General features: G+C 41.3%; 1 protein-coding gene across 1 annotated transcript in view; it reads right to left on the reverse strand.

Annotated features, from left to right (window-relative positions):
- The window catches only part of HACD2 (3-hydroxyacyl-CoA dehydratase 2), a 95894-nt gene extending 79809 nt beyond the window's left edge, over positions 1-16085 (reverse strand). Inside the window, exons 1-2 of the mRNA XM_069064956.1 lie at positions 15790-16085; positions 3015-3132 (exon numbers count right to left, since the gene is read on the reverse strand). Coding sequence (XP_068921057.1) covers positions 3015-3132; positions 15790-15965 — 294 coding nt within the window. The 5' untranslated portion in view covers positions 15966-16085. The remainder of the gene's footprint in view (positions 1-3014; positions 3133-15789) is intronic.
- Between the last annotated feature and the right edge of the window lie 3142 nt (positions 16086-19227).

Here is a 19227-nt window from a genome sequence, read left to right on the forward strand (position 1 = left end):
GTCACACTATTTGAAAGAATTTTCAATCTGGCACAAAATCCGGGGCAACACCCACAGTTAGCAAGCATGATCTGAATGATGAACCAGCAAAGGAGACTGGAGAAAGGCAGATAGAAGAACGAGGAGACAACGGTGTCTAAAAAGTTCAAGAAAAGAGTGAGGAGCAATGTCAAATGCAGAAGACAGTATGAGGAGCAAGAAAAGGCCATCCAATATGGCAAATCAAACCTCACTTGGTAACTTTGAAGAGATCCGTGTCAGTAGAGTGATGGATGTCAGAAGCCAGACTGCAAAGGGCTGAGCAGTGAGTAAGAAGAGAGTGCAGACAGCTTCTTCTAAAAGTCTGGGGCAAGGAGAGTTATAGAATGATAGCCTGAAGGGATGGTACGAGGTAGTGAAATTTTTTAAAGATGAGAGAGACAAACACTGTTTCAAGGCAGTAGGGAAGGAACAATTAAGGAGATAACAAAGACCAAAGAGCAGGAGAGGCTGACTGAAGTTATAATCTGATAGAGAAGACAGGAGGGAAGGAGCTGAAGGATGAATGTACAACGACAGGTTGGTCTTAGCAAAGAGAGCCACCTCATTGTCAAAGCAAAAGGAAGAAAAAGCAGAGGATTATTTTAAGGTGGTCTTGAGGTGAGAAGAAAGGATCTGATAACAAATGGTCTCAATTTGCATGGTAAAGTGAAGAGGAGAGGGCCCCAATTGAGAGGAAGGAGGAGAGAAAGGTATGGGAGACTTAAGGAAAGAAAATAAAGTTTGGAATAATAGCTTCTGTAAGAAGTGAGATAAGGAACCAATTAAGTGGAGTAAGAGGATTACCTTAATGCAGGAAACTGAATAACATAATTCAGAATGTACCCAGTTATATGAGTTTCTCCGGTCGATTTTCAATATCAAACGAGGCACCAAACAAAGAAATACATGTTCACCAAGGGTATTCACCACTGTCATGGAAGATGTCTTGTGAAGTCTCCAAATGGAATAGGGACTCCTTAGAGATAATGAGAAGTGTGGGTTGTTCTCATGTGGGAATGAGAGTGCTAATGATTGCCTCAAATCCAAGAATATTATAGGGTCTCCTCAACAAAATCCCTTACCACTCAGAAGAAATCAGCCTAGCAATTAACCTAAGGAAAACCAAGTGGATGAAGAATGTTTATTTCCAAGACGACACATACAGATCTCAACTCCTAGTTAAGACGGCAACATCAAAGGTCTTCAAGCACTCCAGCTTTCCCACAAACATTTCCACAAGGAATTAAAAAAACAGGGATAGGGAACCTATGGCCTCGAGGCCACACGTGGCCCTCTAGGTCCTCAAGTGAGACCCTCTGACTGAATCCAAACTTCACAGAACAAATCTCCTTAATAAAAGGATTTGTTCGGTAAAACTTGGAGACTCAGTCAAAAGGCCACATCCAAGGACCTAGAAGGCCACATGTGGCCTCAAGGCTGGTTCTCCACCCCTGAAATGGAACAATGAACAAGATGATCAGAGAACCAGTAAAGCCCTCCATCTAGTCAAAGACTGTACAAGAAGAGGGTCAGAGTGTGTGGAAGAGATATGGAAGCCAACACCAACAATGGTAAACACATTATTTAGGATAAGGACAAGAACTGCCAGGATGATAAGATTGGCAAGACTTATGGGTGGCTATCTAAACCAACAACACTAGAGAGATGGCAGATCCAACAGAATGACAAAATGCCCTTTCCATTAGTTGCCATGGCCTAAGAATTCATCTCTAGTGCAGTCTTTTGGTGATAAGCCTATCTATTTTTAGGTAGGTTCATCCTCATAAAGTAGACAGTCTGACGCTGGGATCATACTTGAAATTATTCTACCTTGGAAAAACCTGTTGGAGCAGTTGCTTCACTGGCATAATTTCTGAGACTCTATAGTCACATTCCTACTCTGATATGGTATGAGAATAGGAATTTTCTGGAAGATTTGTTATTGGAATCATTATTATTAAGAGTGGGGCGGCTAGGTGGCTCAGTGAGTAGAGTGCCGGCCCCAGAGTCAGGAGGACCTGGGTTTGTATCCGGCCTCGGATACTTAACACAAAAACTAGCCGTGTGACCTTGGGCAAGTCACTTAACCCCAACAGCCCTCCAAAAAGCAAAAAAAAATTTAAATAGCTAGCATTTATATAGTATTTTAAGATTTGCAAAGTAGCTTACATATTTTATATAATTTTGTCCTCACAACTCTGTATTCTGTATAATGCTGTTATTATTCCTATTTGAGAGATAAGGAAACTAAAAGTTAAGAGAAGTTAAGTGATTTGCCTACAGTCACACAGCTAGTAAGTGTCTGAATCAGGATTTGAACTCAGGTCTCCCTGCCTCCAAATCCAGGGCTTTTTCCCCAGCACCACCTAGTTATTCACGTACTTCAAAGAGCTAGTATTTCAGAGTTTGGGGTCCCAAAAGGGACACCTCCATGCCCATGAGGAGGTGGCCAAGCTTCTGGACCGAGTCTCTTTAAGCTTAGCTGGCTAGAGCTCCGACCACAGTACACAGTCTGTAACCTGCTGATGCATCTTTTCGGAAGCAAGGTCACTTCTGTGGCACAATGACAAAGTGGAACACGATTTTCATGGCAGGGGAAATATTTCCATAATTATGCAATAGTTCTTCACCCCTGTGAGGACCAAATGAAGATTAATTCTAGGACTTCTTCTGAAAGTTCAAAAATACATAATTCCTAAAATAACTTGTTTTGTGATTTCTAACAAGTCATACAGAAAACTTCTAGCCAAAAGAGAGTTATTTTGGTTAAAGTTAACTAGGGTTTTGTTGTATTTACGAAGTTGAAGGAAGGGGTTGAGGTGTAGCATTCTGGGTCAACTAACAGGAAAAACTTCAAAGATGAAAATGAACACGACAAATATCACACTTACAAAAAAAAGATGGCTGCCTAAGTATATTTTAGTAGCAAATTTCTTATTTCATAAGGCAGATTTTTATGGTTATCGATAACATGGAAATATTTCATAACCTACCTCTAAGAGAGCTCCAGTCTGGAAGAATTTCAAAGGCTTTTCAATTGAATAATAAAGGCTGTGATAGCTACCTTTAGCCAAATATGCTCTGACCAGACCAACTGCAATAACAAGCCACCTAGAAAAAGAAAAAATAAAGAGGCAAGCATAAATACAACTGAGGGTGACACAAAGATAGGATACAGAGAGGAACTAAAGGCCAGAGAGGTAGAGGGACTTACCTAAGGTCACACAGGTATCTCCTCTGAACAACAACAAAAACTGTACAATGATAACTAGGGAAAATACTAGCAGAGAGCTGCAGAAATTACACAACAGTGCACCCAGAAATAATTTGTCTACATGGAACTTAGTTTACTGATATCCTTGCTTATCCAAAAACATATCTAATAAACACGAGTAATCAGAAAAGGCCTCTAAGCAGGCAAAATTGAACATAATGACCATGCAATTAAACTTCAGGCATTTTACTCACTAGAAAGTTTCTCAGATTATAATTCTGTGACATTTTATTTTTATTTTTGGAAAAATTTTAATAATTTTAGCTCATGGCCAAACCCACAGCAGGAGCAGAAGCAGCAAATTAGAAGGGGGAAGGGAGATTTCTTAAGAAAGACATACTGACAACAATAAAAATTGACAGTTGATATTAAAGAAAGAAATTACTTAAAAAAATTTTTTTAAATAGACATGAAAATAAATTATGGCATCTGAATGTAATGGAATAATACCATGCTATAAGAAATAAGGAATTTCTGGGCAGCTAGGTGATGCAGTGAATAGAGCACCAGCCCTGTAGTCATGAGGACCTGAGTTCAAATTCAGGCTCAGACACTTAACATTTACTAGTTGTGTGACCTTGGGCAAGTCACTTAACCCCAACTGCCCTGCCCTCCCCCCAAAAAGCAAAAAAAAAAAAGGGGGGGGGCAACTAGGTGTCTCAGTGAATAGAGCACCAGCCCTGGAGTCAAGAGGACTTGAGTTCAAATCCAGCCTCAGACACTTGAGACACACACACACACAAAACTAGCTGTGTGACTTTGGGCAAGTCACTTAACCCCAATTGCCCTAAAAAAAAAATGCAAAATAAACAAATAAAATTTTTTTTAAAAAGCAAAAAAAAAAAAGGGACAACAAAGAAATAAGGAGTTTCAGGGAAACCTGGGAAGACTTATATGAATGAAGAAGGAACAGAGAACCAGGAGAGCAATTTATACTATAGGAATCACATTACAAAAACGAACAGTTTTAAAAGACATAAATGCTGATCAATGAAATGATCAACCATGATTTGGGAGAAGTGATGATGAAGCATGATACCCACACCAACAGAAACCTGATGAAGAATGCAGGAGGAGACACATTTGTGGACATGGCCAACAGGGAAATTTGTTTTGCTCTATTATGTATATCTGTGACAAAAGGTTTTTTATCCACCATGGGTGCATCCCTGCCCTATTCCCCACTCCACTCCCCTATAGTGAAGTTGGAGGAAGTGAGGGGGAAGAAAAAACTTGTTAAGTAAAAATAATAAAATTTGATTCAAAAAAGAAATGCTATGTAGAATGGACACAAAAGGTGTAGTCTACTTTTAAAATCAGACAACTGATAAATCAGACTCTTAAAATCACCTTGCTTAAGGAGGCAGGGAAGGAAGTATATTTTAGAGGCTATATAAGTGTTAAAATATACTTCTCTCAGTAGAAAAATTTCCACTAAAGATTATGCTATCAGGTTTCATGATCTATAAGTGTTCTGCTTAACTGGTTTTACTTTGTTACAAGGGAGGGTTCAATAGGGGAGGGAAGTGTGTATCAGTAAAGAAATGTATATAAACAAAAGACAACAATCCTTCCTTTGTTCATATATAGCTAAAATAAAAAAGATGTTGATGCTTAAAGGCATAAAAACCTCAGTTACCTAGAAAACTGATGTCCTTAAGGGCTAAAACATTAACAGTTAATGTTTTACTGTACTTGAATGATTTAAATTTTTTTTTATTGTAAACCCAATAACCATCAACAAAAACAACCAAACATACAAAATGCTGGGCAAAATTCCATCCTAGTCTTCCAACTTTTACTAAGGCAGAATGAAAAATTAATAAAACAAATATATATGTATACACGCACATATGTATTATATCTATATTTTACATTCTACATGTTTTATACTCTATTCCACTGGCATGTCCCTACATACATACATGTGCGTGTACATATGCATGTACGCATGTGCGTTTCCCTTGTCCTTTTCTCAAGTCCATGCGAAGTGTTCACATTTCAGTTTCCTTTTTCTTTCTTTTCTTGGATGTGGCTGTAGCCAATGTGTATATAGCTCTGATTCTGTTGATTGCTTCCTGCCTCATCCTGCACAGGCTTTCCCGTAGCTTCCGCTACGGCGCGCAGTTTTCGGTTTTTGTCGTTATGGGACCGTGAGCTCCTTGAGGGCTAGGACCGCCTTTTGCCATGAGCTTAGCACAGTGTCTGGCATATGGTGAGTGCTTAATAATACTTTCTGACCAAGCAGAATATTACTTACCTACTTAATTAATAGAATGATGTCATCTACTTGGCCACCCTCCAGTTGATGGAAATATGGGCTGCTTCCACTTTTTTGATGTCACAAAAAGAGCTAGGGACTTTTTTCATAATGTCTTTTTTAATGATGTATTTGGGATACTTTTAGTAATGGAATTATCAAGTTGAAAAGTATTCTTTTCTTATTGTTGCAATACCGCTCTCCAAAATGTTTTCCACAATCTGCAACACCACCAACAATGTATTATGGTGTGCATGTTTCTCCAAACTCCTGCCCACACTGGCCTTTATTTCTGACTTATTTTCAGGATCTGGGGTCTTATGTAGAAGGGAACTGGTGTCCAAAGAATCGAGACTCCAAATTTATTTCCACAGCTAACAATTGATGGAATCTCCTCAGGAATCTCACTTAATGCCTGTAAGGAGGATTTTGTTATCCTTTTTAGAGTTTAGTTTCCCAGAATCCATGGCCATGGCCATGTCTAGTTTCTAGGTGTTAGCTAATAACTCCCAAAATAGCCTCAAGGATCCTAGACAGCAATTCCTAGAATCATAGTGATAGGCAGTCCTGAGACCACGCCATGAGATATGGGATGACATAATGTGATATTTACTATGCTTGCACTGAATGATGATATTGCTAATGTTAACCTGTGAGGTTATTCTGCCAACATGCCTTCTTTGCCTGCAGCCCTATAAAGCAAGGGGGAACTGGTCACTAGTGGGGAATCCATATGGGGAATATAACAGTGTAATACTGTGTATGTCTTGATTGGCCACCCCCCCCTCAAGCCTTGGGGGGAATTTGTGTTTGCCTCAACCAGCCCCCACTGAGGCTTAGGGGATCCCAGGTGATTAGGGAATGATATAGGAGTCAGTGTTCCCATTATCAGCAACTCTCAAGAAGACTAGACTAGACTAGAATAAAGATTATTAACCCTTCCGAAGCTGTCCTCTCCTTCCTGTCTCACCAGATCAAGAGTGAACCTGTTAAAGGCCAACAAGTGCCTCTTGTGTGTTTCTGTGAAACAATGCCCCAGTGCAGATGAGGAAAGTTGGTTAAAAGGAGCATATTTATCCCTTATTTGCCACAGAGATGTTGAGAAAATGAAAGGTTGTAAACTGCTTTAAGCTTAGGACTCTAAGAAAGCATTATCATCAAAATCGATCCCTTATATGTCATTCCCAAAATCTAGCATAGAGGTTCATAAATAACTGATTTATCAACATGTAAAACACATAATTCAGTCTTTAAAGTTGTAATTTAATGTAACACATTCCTCTGTAAAGACCTTCTTTCAGATCTTACTTAAAGGGACAGTAAAATCCTTTTAAAAGAATGTAATATTACTTTAACATTCTGGAACAAAGCTACTGTGTAAAGTGTGTATTGTAATGCCATATATGAGACCACAAAACAATAGTGCCTGGAATGATTAATAGCAATTTAATGGTAATTATTGTAATTTTCACCATCATTCATCCTACTTATACTATTACGTATCTACCTTAAATGTTAGCTGAAACAGATGTGAAATGACTTCTGCTCTTAAAGCATTCAATTTATAGAATTTTAGAGTTAGAAGAGAACCTTAAACGTCATCTACTTGAACCTCCTCATTTGACAGATGAAGAAACTAAGGCTTAAAGTGACTTGAACCTAGTTCTGGTCCAGCCTACTTTCCAATGTATCATGTCACTTTGGTTTTGCTTAATAGTTACTGACTGTAGTGTTTAAAATAGAAGATTTTATGTCCAAAGGGCTATAAAACTATGCAAACCCTTTGATCCTGCAATACCACTTCTAGGGTTATGATCCAAAGAGATCATAAAAATGGGAGAAGGACCCACATGTACAAAAACATTTATAGCAGCTTTTATGGAAGCAAAGAATTGGAAATTGAGGGGCTGCCCATCAACTAGGGAATGGTTGAACAATTCGTGGTATATGAATGTAATGGAATACTATTGTACAATAAGAAATGATGAGTAGGCAGACTTCAGAAAAACCTGGAAAGATTTATATGAACTGATACTGAATGAATGAGCAGAACCAGGACAACAGTGAACACAATAATAGCAACATTGTGCAATGACCAGCTTTGTTGAACTTAGTTCTTCTGAGCAATGCAATGATCTAACACAATTCCCAAAGACTCATGATGGAAAATACTATACACATTCCAGAGAAAGAACTGTGGCATCTGAATGCAGATCAAAGCATACTTTTTTCCCTCTCTTTTTTTCTTTCTTGTGGTTTCTCCCTTTTGCTCTGATTCTCCTTTCACAATAAGACTAATATGGAAATATGTTTAATATGTTCATACATGTATGGCCTATATCAGAATGAATGCTGGGGAGGGGGAGGAGGTGGGGAAAATTTAGAACTCAAAATCTTATAAAAGTAAACACTCAAACTAAAAAGAAATAAATTAATTAAAAATATATATATATATCAACTAATGAAACAACACTGCTTTCTTGCATATGATATCTAACATGTTAATGGAATACATTCTTTCCTTACTGTAGTACCTTTCCTTACTTCTGAACTCAGGAACATTTGCACAAACCTCAGGTAGAAATAACAGGTCTGAATCCACAGCATCAGCTGATTCTTCTGGGACCAAACTGAGATAATATATCGGTCAAGGAATCTACTGTCGCAAAGTGGAATGGCTGTCTTGGAGCAGAGGGGGTGGACTGGAGATGTCACGAAATCATGGATTCCCCTTAGAAGAACCTCTTTAGAAGCCAGCTAGTCTAATCCCCTCATTTTACACAGGGGGGAATGGAAGCCCAAGGAATTAAGTGACTTATGCAAGGAGGCACAAATAGTAGGTGTCAGAAGAGGGATTTAAACCCAGATCCCCTGAATCCGGAGCTAGTGGCTGGCTGACCACTTGTCAGATGTTATAATGGGAATTCCTTAAATAGCCACTGAGGTACCTTCTAACTCTTGAATTGAGTGATTCTAGTATTCTGTGACCTTGTGGAACCTATCATAGGCATTTTCTGTTCATCTCCAGGGCAAATACAGATTAAATCATGGGCACCCCAGAAATTTAGCTTAGTATTAAAAAAAAAAAAGTTTATATTTATACAGTTTTTTTTTTTTTTAAAGCAATCAGGGTTAAGTAACTTGCTCAAGGTTACACGGCCAGTTATTATTTCTGGGTGTGGTGCTGAGTATCTGAGCCGGGATTTGATCCAGGTCATCCTGACACTGGAGCCAGTACTCTTACTCGCTGAGCCGCCTGGCCGCCCCTAAGCAATTGGGGTTAAGTAACTTGCTCAAAGTTACATGGCCAGGTGTTTCTGGGTGGGTGCTAAGCTTCTGAGCCCGGGATTCGATCTCCAGGTCTTCTCAACACTGGAGCTGGTGCTCTTACTTGCTGTGCTACCTGGCCGCCCCATATAGTTTTTTTTAAAGTATTTTCCATATTTTATCTTGATTCTCACAACAACCCCATTAGTAGAGGGTACAAATATTATTTACAAATGAGAAAACTAAGGCTTAGAGAAGTTAAGTGCCCCAGAATTAAACAGATAAGTGACAGACAGAACTAAAAGCTAGGCCTTTCAGATCCAAAGTTAGTGTTCATTTCATTCAGCTGTGTTGCCTCTTTGAAAACCATCTAGCATGGTTTGCAAGAGGGCGATGTTCTGACCACAAATAGTTTTGGGTTTTTTTAAAATTCTTTAAAATCATTACATTAATGCACTTCACCCTCCTTCTTTGGTATGAAAAAATGAACAAAACACCAGGGTTACTGAGGCCTTTCAATGCTCTCTCCAGACATGGAGGACATCACCTTTAGAAAGGCACAGAGATGGAAGATGGAGTGCCATGTGTGAGGAATAGCAGAAAGTTAAGTTTAGCTGGAGACAACAGTGAATATGAAGTGGTATAATGAATAATAAGGCTGGAAAGGAGGTTGGAGGGCAGACTGTAAATGTCTTGAAATGCCAAAGAGTTGAATTTCTCTTTGATTCTAGAGGTAAGAAGGAACCACTGTAGTGTATGACCAGGGGAGTGACATTACGAGACTGGTGCTTTAGGAAAATCATTTTGGCAGCTGTGTGGAGGCTAGACTGGCAAGGGAAGAGCCCAGAGAGGAGGACAAATCAGAAGGCTACTGCAGGTAACTGGAAGGAGGGTGACACCCTTGACAAAAATAGGGAAGCTTAGAAAATGAGTGATTTGAGCTGAGTGGTGGGGGAGTGTGTAAGATAATGTGTTTTAGACATGAGTTTGTGAAGCCTATCGTGACACAAGGCTGGAGCTCAGGTGAAAGACTATAGATGGAAGGCTAGATATACATTTGGGAGAAAGCCTTGGGGCTCAGTCAGGATCAGGACATGGATGATAATCCAACAAAGGAGAATGAAAGCAAGAGGAAAAAGAAGTGGGTAGAGAACTAAGAGTAGCATTAAAAAAAATCTAGAAGGGAAAAAGTATTCAGGAGGAAAGGGTGAAAAAGTGGCAAATGCTGCAGGGAGGTCAAGAAAGATGAGAATTAAGAGGTCATCAGAACTAGCAATTCTGGGATCGCCAATAACTCTGAAGAAAGCAGGTCCAGCTTCGAGATGAGACTAGAAGCCAGACTGTGAAGGGTTGAAAAGGGAGTAAAGGAGGGGCAAGTAGGTGGCTCAGAAGATAAAGTGGGCTAAGTCAGGAAGATAGACCTAGGTTAAAACTGTCCTCACGTACTTACTAACTGTGTGACCCTGGCCAAGTCATTCAACCCTGTGTGCCTCAACTTCCTCATCTGTAAAATGAGCTGGGGAAGGAAATGGCAAATCACTTCAGTATCTCTGCCTAGGAAACCCCAAATGGGGTCACAAGGAGCGGGGTATGACTGAAAACAACAAAGTGGAGGAGACATAAAAGCAACCAAAACAGTTTTTTCTAGGTTTGGCTGTAAAAAGGAAGAAATAAAGGAAAAATGTTTTTGTTTTTAGATGGAAGAGATAATAGGTAGCAGGGCAGGAACTATTAGAACAAGAGAGACTAAATAAGAGGAGGAGGGAGAGATGGTGGGGCAATCCGCCCAAGGAGCTCAGAGGTGACAAATAACAGAAGGGCCTTCTCTTCCACAAAGACTGGAGTAAAGGAGAAGAGAGTGGAGAATGGTGACAAGGGGCACTTGAGATGTAGAGAAAGGGAATCAGCAGGAGCCCTTGGCAAACATTCTGTCCTTGGTAAAATATGACCCCCAGTCTTAAATGTTATACCACTCAGATGCCGACTCAAGGTCCTGTGAGGAAGCTGTATTCACATGGGAGCCTTCTTCAGCAATGCCCTTTCCTGTCAAGGCTCAAGTGATGGCTGAAAACTCCAATTCTCAGACAGGATGAGTCCTCCATCAGCATTTTCTGCCTCTATAACCTGCTCTCTGGATTCCCCCTGCCCTCTTTCTTGACCCCATATAGATCAGTGGGCTGCCAAGAGATACTCTGCTACAGACACAAAGAATGAGAAAACTGTTTGCCACCAATGCCTATGTTTAGAAGGAAACCTTCACACTTAGAACACAGGGGAACATAAAGCCTGGTTCCCACCGGGCTAGAGCTCCCTGGCAAAATGATTCTCAATAAAAGCTCATTAGAGCTCTCACTAAGAGGTATCCCAGGGAGAGACAGAGCTGTAGCTTTGCTGAGAAGCAACGAGGTGAAAAAAACCACACACAGCAAAGACCTCAGTGATCTTTTATAACCACGGTGGCATGAATGCTCAAAGATGGGAAGGCCTCTCCTAGGTTATGAGGGCTGCAGCTGCGGGGAGGGCAAAGACATCCCTAAACTCTGTAGTACCGTTGCAAACCTGAGCTTGTGGATCTCTGCTGCCGAGTGGGAGCTGCACAGCAGTAGCTACAACCCTGCTGAGCTGATGTTAGGTATGCCACGTTAATTAATAACAGTAAAAAAGGGGAAAACTGGCACAAAGCATTTTCCATTATCATTTAAATATAATTTCCTGAATACATAGTTAAGGATATATCAAGTAATTTCATTTATAACAAATGTACTTGGTTTTCTCTCCCAGTCAGATTTTATTATTTCTACTTCACTATAATTTAAGAGGGAGAGACGAATGGGACACATAACTCTTATTCAGTTAATTTGTGCAAGCAAAAAAATGAAAGTCTGAAAAAAATTAATGATAGTGTTTTATTCTCAGGACTACTTTTGAATAACAGGCAATAATATTTCATTGTAATTTCCTTGGAATGTAAACATCTCTTGAAAAATTCAAACATCACACACAACCATCTACACTAATCAAGCATGTAAATGAAATTTCAGTAGTATATCACCCAAGAATTCACTTAACCAGCAATTTTAAGTAAGACATAAATATCAGAAAGTAGTTTTTTTTTTTTAAAGGCACCTGAGCAGCTAAAAATAATAGGTGTCACAAAGCCCAAGCAAAAAGTTCATGCATGCACTATGCTCCTAACGGCAGCCTGTCAAGTCCTTACTCAAAGCCTAGACTGGGGAATGGCCAAACAGTGGTGTAAGAATGAAATGAAAAACTGTGCCCTAAGAAATGATGAATATGAGGAAACTGGAGAAATAATTTTTATGAATTTATCCAGAGTGAAGTTAAGCAGGACCAGAAGAATAATATAACCAGGAACTACAATAGTGTAAAAAAGAACACAAAGACTGCTGAGTAACTGTAATGACCAACCTGGGCCCAAGAGAACAGATCAAAATGTCTCTTCTTCCACAATGGCTTGGAGTCAGGATGACCAGAACTGGAAGACTGCTTTAGGCACTTCTTAAACCTGGTCAAATCACTGAACCTCTTCCTGGGTGACCCTGGGTAAGTCATTTCCTCATCTGTAAAATAAGGAGCCTCTAAAATCTCTTCCAGCTTTAAATCTATGCTCCTTCAGCCTATGATTCTAACATGTGGCTTGACTTTCTTTTGTGACATGGAAGAAAATCATTTGCAGATTTTGTGGTTATATACAGAAATGACTGATATAAAAACAAAAAGCACTCATGAATCTCTTTTAAAATACATATTTATTGAGCAGCTAAGAGCCATGAAGCATGAGAAAGGACAACACTGTCCATGACTTCACAGGATGTATCATTTAGTAGAAAATTTAATATATGCCATAAGAAAGAAGATCTAGAAAGGGAGAAATCCCATCAATCTTAGATCAAACAAAGCATAAAGGAGGTAGTATCTGAGATAAGGATAGATATGATCTTAATAGCCAGAAATTGAGGAGGATATTCCAGGTAGATGAAAGAGTGAACAGAAAGGAAGGAAAATGTGGAGTGTCGTCAGGCTGGAGAGGAGTAATGAAATATAAGTTGGAGGGCCAGAACTGGCCAGGTTTCTATATTTAAGATGTTACTACTGAAAATTTCCCATATTTGGAAAAGGGATTTGTCTATGATGTCCTTTAAGAGACATTTGAGAAACAAAATAAATTTATTTTTGATTTAGGAATTCTCATGTTATGTACACAGGCAGTCAGTGCCATGCTGTAGGTGGTAATGTTCCTGTATTGGCAGGGAAATGCTGCCAAGTGACTAATGATCACCACTACAGCTACAGAGAACAGCCTTCAGTGCAGCAAGGGACCACTCCCCAACCAGAGTTTTCATCACAAAGGATAGCAGGTGTATTGTATGAGATGTCTTCAGCTCCATTTCAGTCAATGTTTTCCCATTCAGTGTTAAAATGCCAAATTATTAATAAAAAGCTTTTAAACCCAGGATGTAACAAGTGCATACATACATATAAACAGACACACACACATATGTATGTACACATATCCAGACATAATAAGAGGATGTGGTTAGTAAAAGATCACTTAACTAGGTAAATTCTAATACAGGCTATCACTAACTACCTGTGTGTCCTTGGACAAATCACTTTACCTCTTTAGATCAGTTTCTTTATCTGTCAAATAAGGCTAATAAATAATTTGAGTCCATGATTTTATCATTTACTGAAGAAATCAGGGAGTTTCCAACTTATGAATTAGTAGAGTTCCAAATGTTCACTAAGAAATCAGTTGCTTTTAATTCACAATGCATTTTCCCAAAGAAATAATATTATAAAATGGAAAGCTGCAAGTGAAGGGGAAACCGTGGAAGTTCTTTAGCCAGACCAAAAAAACCCATAATATATTTTCAATGAAAAATAATAAATCATGTTAACATCAGTACTTGACACCAAGAAAATAGTAAAATTGAATAAAGTATTTTTTATACCGAGTACTGATACTGGACGAAAAGCTGGTTTAAACACTTTGGTCCTAGCTCCCTACCAACCAAAGATGGAAACCCCACTGGGAGAAATGAAGGTCAGTCCTTCCCCTTGCCAACTTCCTACTTGAAATGTAGTTCTGGGCAGAAAAAGCCTAGTAACGGATGCCCCAGGATCAAGAGAAGTGGACATCCTATGCCCAAATCTCCCCAGCTGCAGAGAGCACTTTGGAAAAGCCTGAGAAAGCACTAGGCAATGGAGGAGAGCAGTTGGCATTGTCACCATTTCCGTCTGGCTGGCCTGTTTTGTTCATCTATACAGATGCTCTTAAATCCAGGATTCAGACAACCCTTCTTATGCTTCTGTGAATTATGGTAAACCTCTTCATTCCTATAATAACGATTCCAATCTCCCAAACAAGATTGAAGGTGACTTTCCAAGAACTGAGGAACAAAGAAAATTAACAGCAAAATAATGATTTTAAAGGATCCTCAAGTACTTCCATGTCCACAAACTGACATGCTGCCTGTTCATTAAAGTTTTCTAGAGACCGATAAGAACATTTTAGCCTATTTTGACCATTGCACTGTGAAAGTAATAAAACTTTAGTACTTTAAGTATAGTCCACATTTAGACTTTTTACTAGTTCAGCAGTCTTTCCCCCATTAGACTGAATCAGTGATATTTTAAGAATACTAAAAAATTAAGGTCCCTTTAAATGTTTCAAAGATTTTTTTTTCAAAATCAGGTATTCATTAGGTAATGATAGTGCAATGGTAATAATCATTAAGTGCAAAGAACGTGCAAAGGTACTAGATCCTTTGAGGGCCAAAAAAACGTTAAGTAAAATTTAAATTTAAAGACTTCCCAAAAGTATGAAAGCATATTATCGACTTCGTGGCAACAGGCTAATTTCTCTCGATCTACTCAAATTCTTTCCAGCTGAAGACACTTCCCCCGCCCCTCCCCCATTCATACTCAGGATTATGATATTAAGATTCCCTTCTGACCACTCGGCTAAAATCTGAACGTCTCAGACTCCTCTGATCCTCTTTTCATCAATAAGCCTCAACCCTTTCCCATACACAGAAGACAAAAAAAAGCTCTACATACATTACACCTTCTTCCCAACACCAGTTCCAGTGGGAAGTTTCACACATGCCTCACAATACACTCAGCTACCCACTACCTACAGAAGCACGGTTTCCTTTTTCCAATACAACTAAATATTCTTTCCTATGGGTCTCTCAATCTACTACCTGCCACCCCTCACCCAGACCCTCAAATACTTAGTCTTTGCACAACAGTTAACTGTTCAACAGGTCTGTTCACCTCCAGTGTCCCTCCCCTCGGATCCATTCTACGCACCTAGGACCAATTAACCACTTCATTCTCCTACTCAAAATCTTCCATTAGTGCTTTCCTCTGCGTTTCCTAAGTAAGGTCCAAACTCCCTAGTATGTTATTCCAGGTTTTCCATCATCGGTTTTCAATTTCCCTTCCTGCCTATCTTCCCCAATTTCCTCTAAATCGTCCCCTATTAAGTAAACTCTGGCTCAGTACATAGCCAGACCTTTCCTTCAATTTCGGCCCTCGGCTCTCCATGTGCCCTCCCCCAAAATAAAACCCACCCCCCAGCTACCCCTAAATCCTACATCCGTCCAGGCTGCAGCTGCACTGCACTCCTAGTTATGCATGCGCGGATCTCGTCGCTCCGAGAGCTCCGGCAGAGCAGGGGCTGTGCTCACTTCATTCATCTTTTCACCTCCCCCCGAAGTGCCAGAGCTCCGTGCCGCGGCGCGTAGTCTGGCTTGGCGGAACAGGTTAGAGAATGAATGAATGAAGGGACGCCCGTCGTCAGGGCGCATGCCCGCTGGACGTCCTCCGGGCTCGTTGGCCCCCTCCCCACTTGGGACACCGCCCCCTCCCAGCCCCGCAACCTTCCCTCCAGCCCCCACCCACGCCCCGATCACCTGTGCTCCCTTCCCCTCCTCACCCCGCAGTCATCACTACATTGTAGATGACCAGGTACGCGGTGGCCAGGGGCCCCGGCCCCTTCTTCTTCCGCGGCCCGACGGCTTCACTGGGCCCAGCCCGGCCGCCGCTCCCATTTCCCTTCGTCCCAGTCGCGGAAGACCCCGACGCCGCCGCAGCCGCCGCCGCCGCCGCCATGTCCAAAGAGACGATCCCTACCTGCCCCGGGCGGAGAGAACGCGCCACTGAGTGCGCCCGGCCCAGCGACGGGTAGCTGAAGGGCCTTGGGGAGTGCGAGGCGGGGCCAGGGTGACGGGGAGGGGTCGGGGAGGAGCGCTTAGGGGGAGGGGGGAGGGGAAAGAAAGAGCGCCGCAAACGCCATCTTTGATCAGGGCAACTGACCCGCAAGGTTCTCTCCCTGATCTTTCCAACTGTTCCTGCCGCTTAGGATCGAGGCAAACGACGCTCTTCCCTCGCCCCGCCCCACTTCGCCACAGCCTCCATTTCTCGGAGTTCCATATTAGATGAGGGCAAGTGAATTTAATCCCACCCCTTCCAGACCTCAGGCGGTGTTGCTTTTGAGCCAGCGAGGCACCCGTCGCCTGGGCCTTGCGCTCCCTGTGGCGGTTGGCTAACGCCAATCCCCAGGGCGGGGTGGTGTCTTTGCTTCCTGATAGTAAAGGGAACGACTGCGAGGACTTTTGTATTCTCCATCCTCTCTGATTTTATGTTTTTCACATCCCTTTGGCAGAATCCTACCCCGTACCCCCTTAATTTACATATGACTGAAACTGAGGTTCACAAAGGGGAAAAGGCCGCCTTCCCCGCGAAAGTCCAAAGGCTGAGGCTGGACTGGAAGCCGAGCTCCTGATTGCCTAGGAGTGGCAGCCTCCCCACCCCCGGGTTACCGTATTTCCCCTGGTAGGCGGGCAGCGGTGGGGCGAGGGGGCGTGACTTTGCTCTCCAGATCTGCTCAGATGGCAACGCAACCCGTTGGGGGTGGGGCAAGAACTGCATGTGCCTGTTTGCTGCGAGTGCGAATGGGGGAGACATGGGAATGGGAAGCCTGGCCCCGCAGAACAGCCTGTGAAACCTGCTGTAGAGTCCGGCTCCCACCCACTGTCCCCTGTAGTGCACTTTTCTCCAATTTGTCAGCCTTTTAGAAGGAATTTCCTGGTGGCAAAGTCGTCTCTTACATTAACACTTGTGGAATTTGAATGTTCAGCTTTAAAAAAATCTAGTTTAGACTGAAAATTTGGGAAATAAATGAATTGGGAATATTTTACAAATACCTTTACAAACCTTTACAAAAAGGTTCCTTCAAAGAATTTCACTTTTACCGATTTTAAGCAGTATTGTAAGGATGATTCTCCAGAAAAGACTTAGTTACTCCGATCGAGGCGATGATCCAAGACAATGCCAAAGGGACCCCCGAGCAAAAATGCTCCGGGGAGATAACTGATGAACTCAGTGCAGTTTGATGGGTACTTTTAATTTACATTTTTAATTAATTTTCTTGGGGGACACTTTTCTTTTGCAACATGGCTAATATGTATATTCGACATATTGCCTTCTCAAGGGGTGGAAGGGATTGTCAGGGAAACAGGGAAAGAATTTGAAACTCAAAAAATATTTTTATATGTAATTGGGAAATATTTAACAAAATAAATGTATTTTTTAAAAATTAAATGCTTGTTACTGTGGTATGTGAGGAAGTACACAGAACAGACATGGTTTAGTATAATGGCCACTTTGGGAGAGTCATTTAATTTTTCTGTGCTTCAGTTTTTTCAGCTGCAAAACAGTAAAAACTTCCCCTGCCTTCTTCATAGCATTGTTTCCAGCTAAGCCCTTAACATCAAAGGTAATTCATGTTTATTTAGGGCTTGATCTACTTGACCTTTTATTAAAGTCCTGCTCTAGTCCCTCATCTGTGGTAGAGGTGATCTTGGTTCTTCAAGGGCTGTGATAGGGAGTTAAGGGCCCTGGTATGTCCAACCACACATTGGAAAAACTTTAAAGCCATTCCCCAGTTGACAAAAATGGTGAAAAGATGTGAACGGTCATTTTTCAGGGGAAGAAAACCAGGCTATCAATAGACAAGAAAAAAAATGCCCTAAATCACTAATAGAGAAATAGAAATTAAAACAACTCTGAGGTTCCACCTCACACCCATGATTAGATTGACAAAGTTGACAAGAAAGGAAAGTGACAAGTACTGGAGGGCAGTGGGAAAACAGAAACATTAATGTACTGTCAGTGGAACTGGTTGAGCCATTTTGGGAAAGCAATTTAGAACTGTGCCCCAAAAGTTATTAAACTATGCACACCCACCCAGCAATACCAGTATTAGGCCTATGCCCCCAAAGGGATAGAAGATAAAAGAGGATCCATATGTACAGAAATAATTGCAAATGGATCCCCCATCATTGTGATACGGCTGAGTTAAGTTATGATGCGTGAATGGGGAGGAATACTATCAAACCTAAAAGAACTGGTATGAACAGATGACTGAGTGAAGTGAGCAGAATTAGAACGGTTTGCATACTAACTGCTGTGAAGACAAACAACTTAGAAAGACTCGGCCCCAGCCAACAAAATGACCAACCACAAGTACAGAAGACACCCGACTCTCCTCCTGTGGGAAGGGTCAAGACCAGTGAGTGCAGGATGAGATGTTTCTTTTCTACATAGTCAATGAGGGAATTTGTTTTGCCTCCCTGTGATGGGGTACCTGGGGTCTAGATCAGTTTGTGAAACCAACTTGTAAAACCAGTCTGTTCAGTTGTAATTGCAATTTGTCCTTTCCCATCCTTGTGCTCTGCCCCTTCCCCCTATCCCACACTCTGCCTAGGCAACACCCTGTGACCCCTTTGTTCTTACTTCTCCTCCGGCCTGGCCCAAATCTTATCTAAAACTATCTATTCACATGCTCCTCTTGGTCAGCTCTGACCTTTGTCTATGCACTGAGGCCCCTCCCGTTCGGTCAGCCCTGACAATGGCAGCCCTACCCTTTAAAGGTAAAAGCATTTACCCCTCTCACTCGAAGGTCCCCTAAAGGACTCTTGCCCACTTCTCATAGAAGCATAACAATAAACTTTTACAACTCTCACTCCAATTAAGCCTGAGACCTTGAATTCTTTCCAGATGATATTGCAGGTTTTCTGGTCTTAGGTAAGATCAGAATTCCTGCTGAACCTATTGGGATTCCATCCCACATCACCTATACACGTTTGTAATGGGTTTTGTTTTTTTCAATGGGTTGAGGATAGGGGAGAAGAAGGAATGAGAAAAGGTCCATTTTGATTAACTGTGAAAAAAAATTTTTTTTTAAAGCTTTGAGTATGGGCTCAGTGATGGATTGTATGTCTTTCCTCTGAAGACCAACCTAGCTGAGATCAGAAAGGCTTAACACCAATTTGGCTGAAGGATGGTAAATTTTTTTTACTGTAGCAAGTGA

Source organism: Petaurus breviceps, unplaced genomic scaffold, assembly GCF_028583685.1.
Source record: "Petaurus breviceps papuanus isolate PSGF00001 unplaced genomic scaffold, PetGlider_PUasm1.0 90654, whole genome shotgun sequence".
NCBI classification, from domain to species: domain Eukaryota; kingdom Metazoa; phylum Chordata; class Mammalia; order Diprotodontia; family Petauridae; genus Petaurus; species Petaurus breviceps.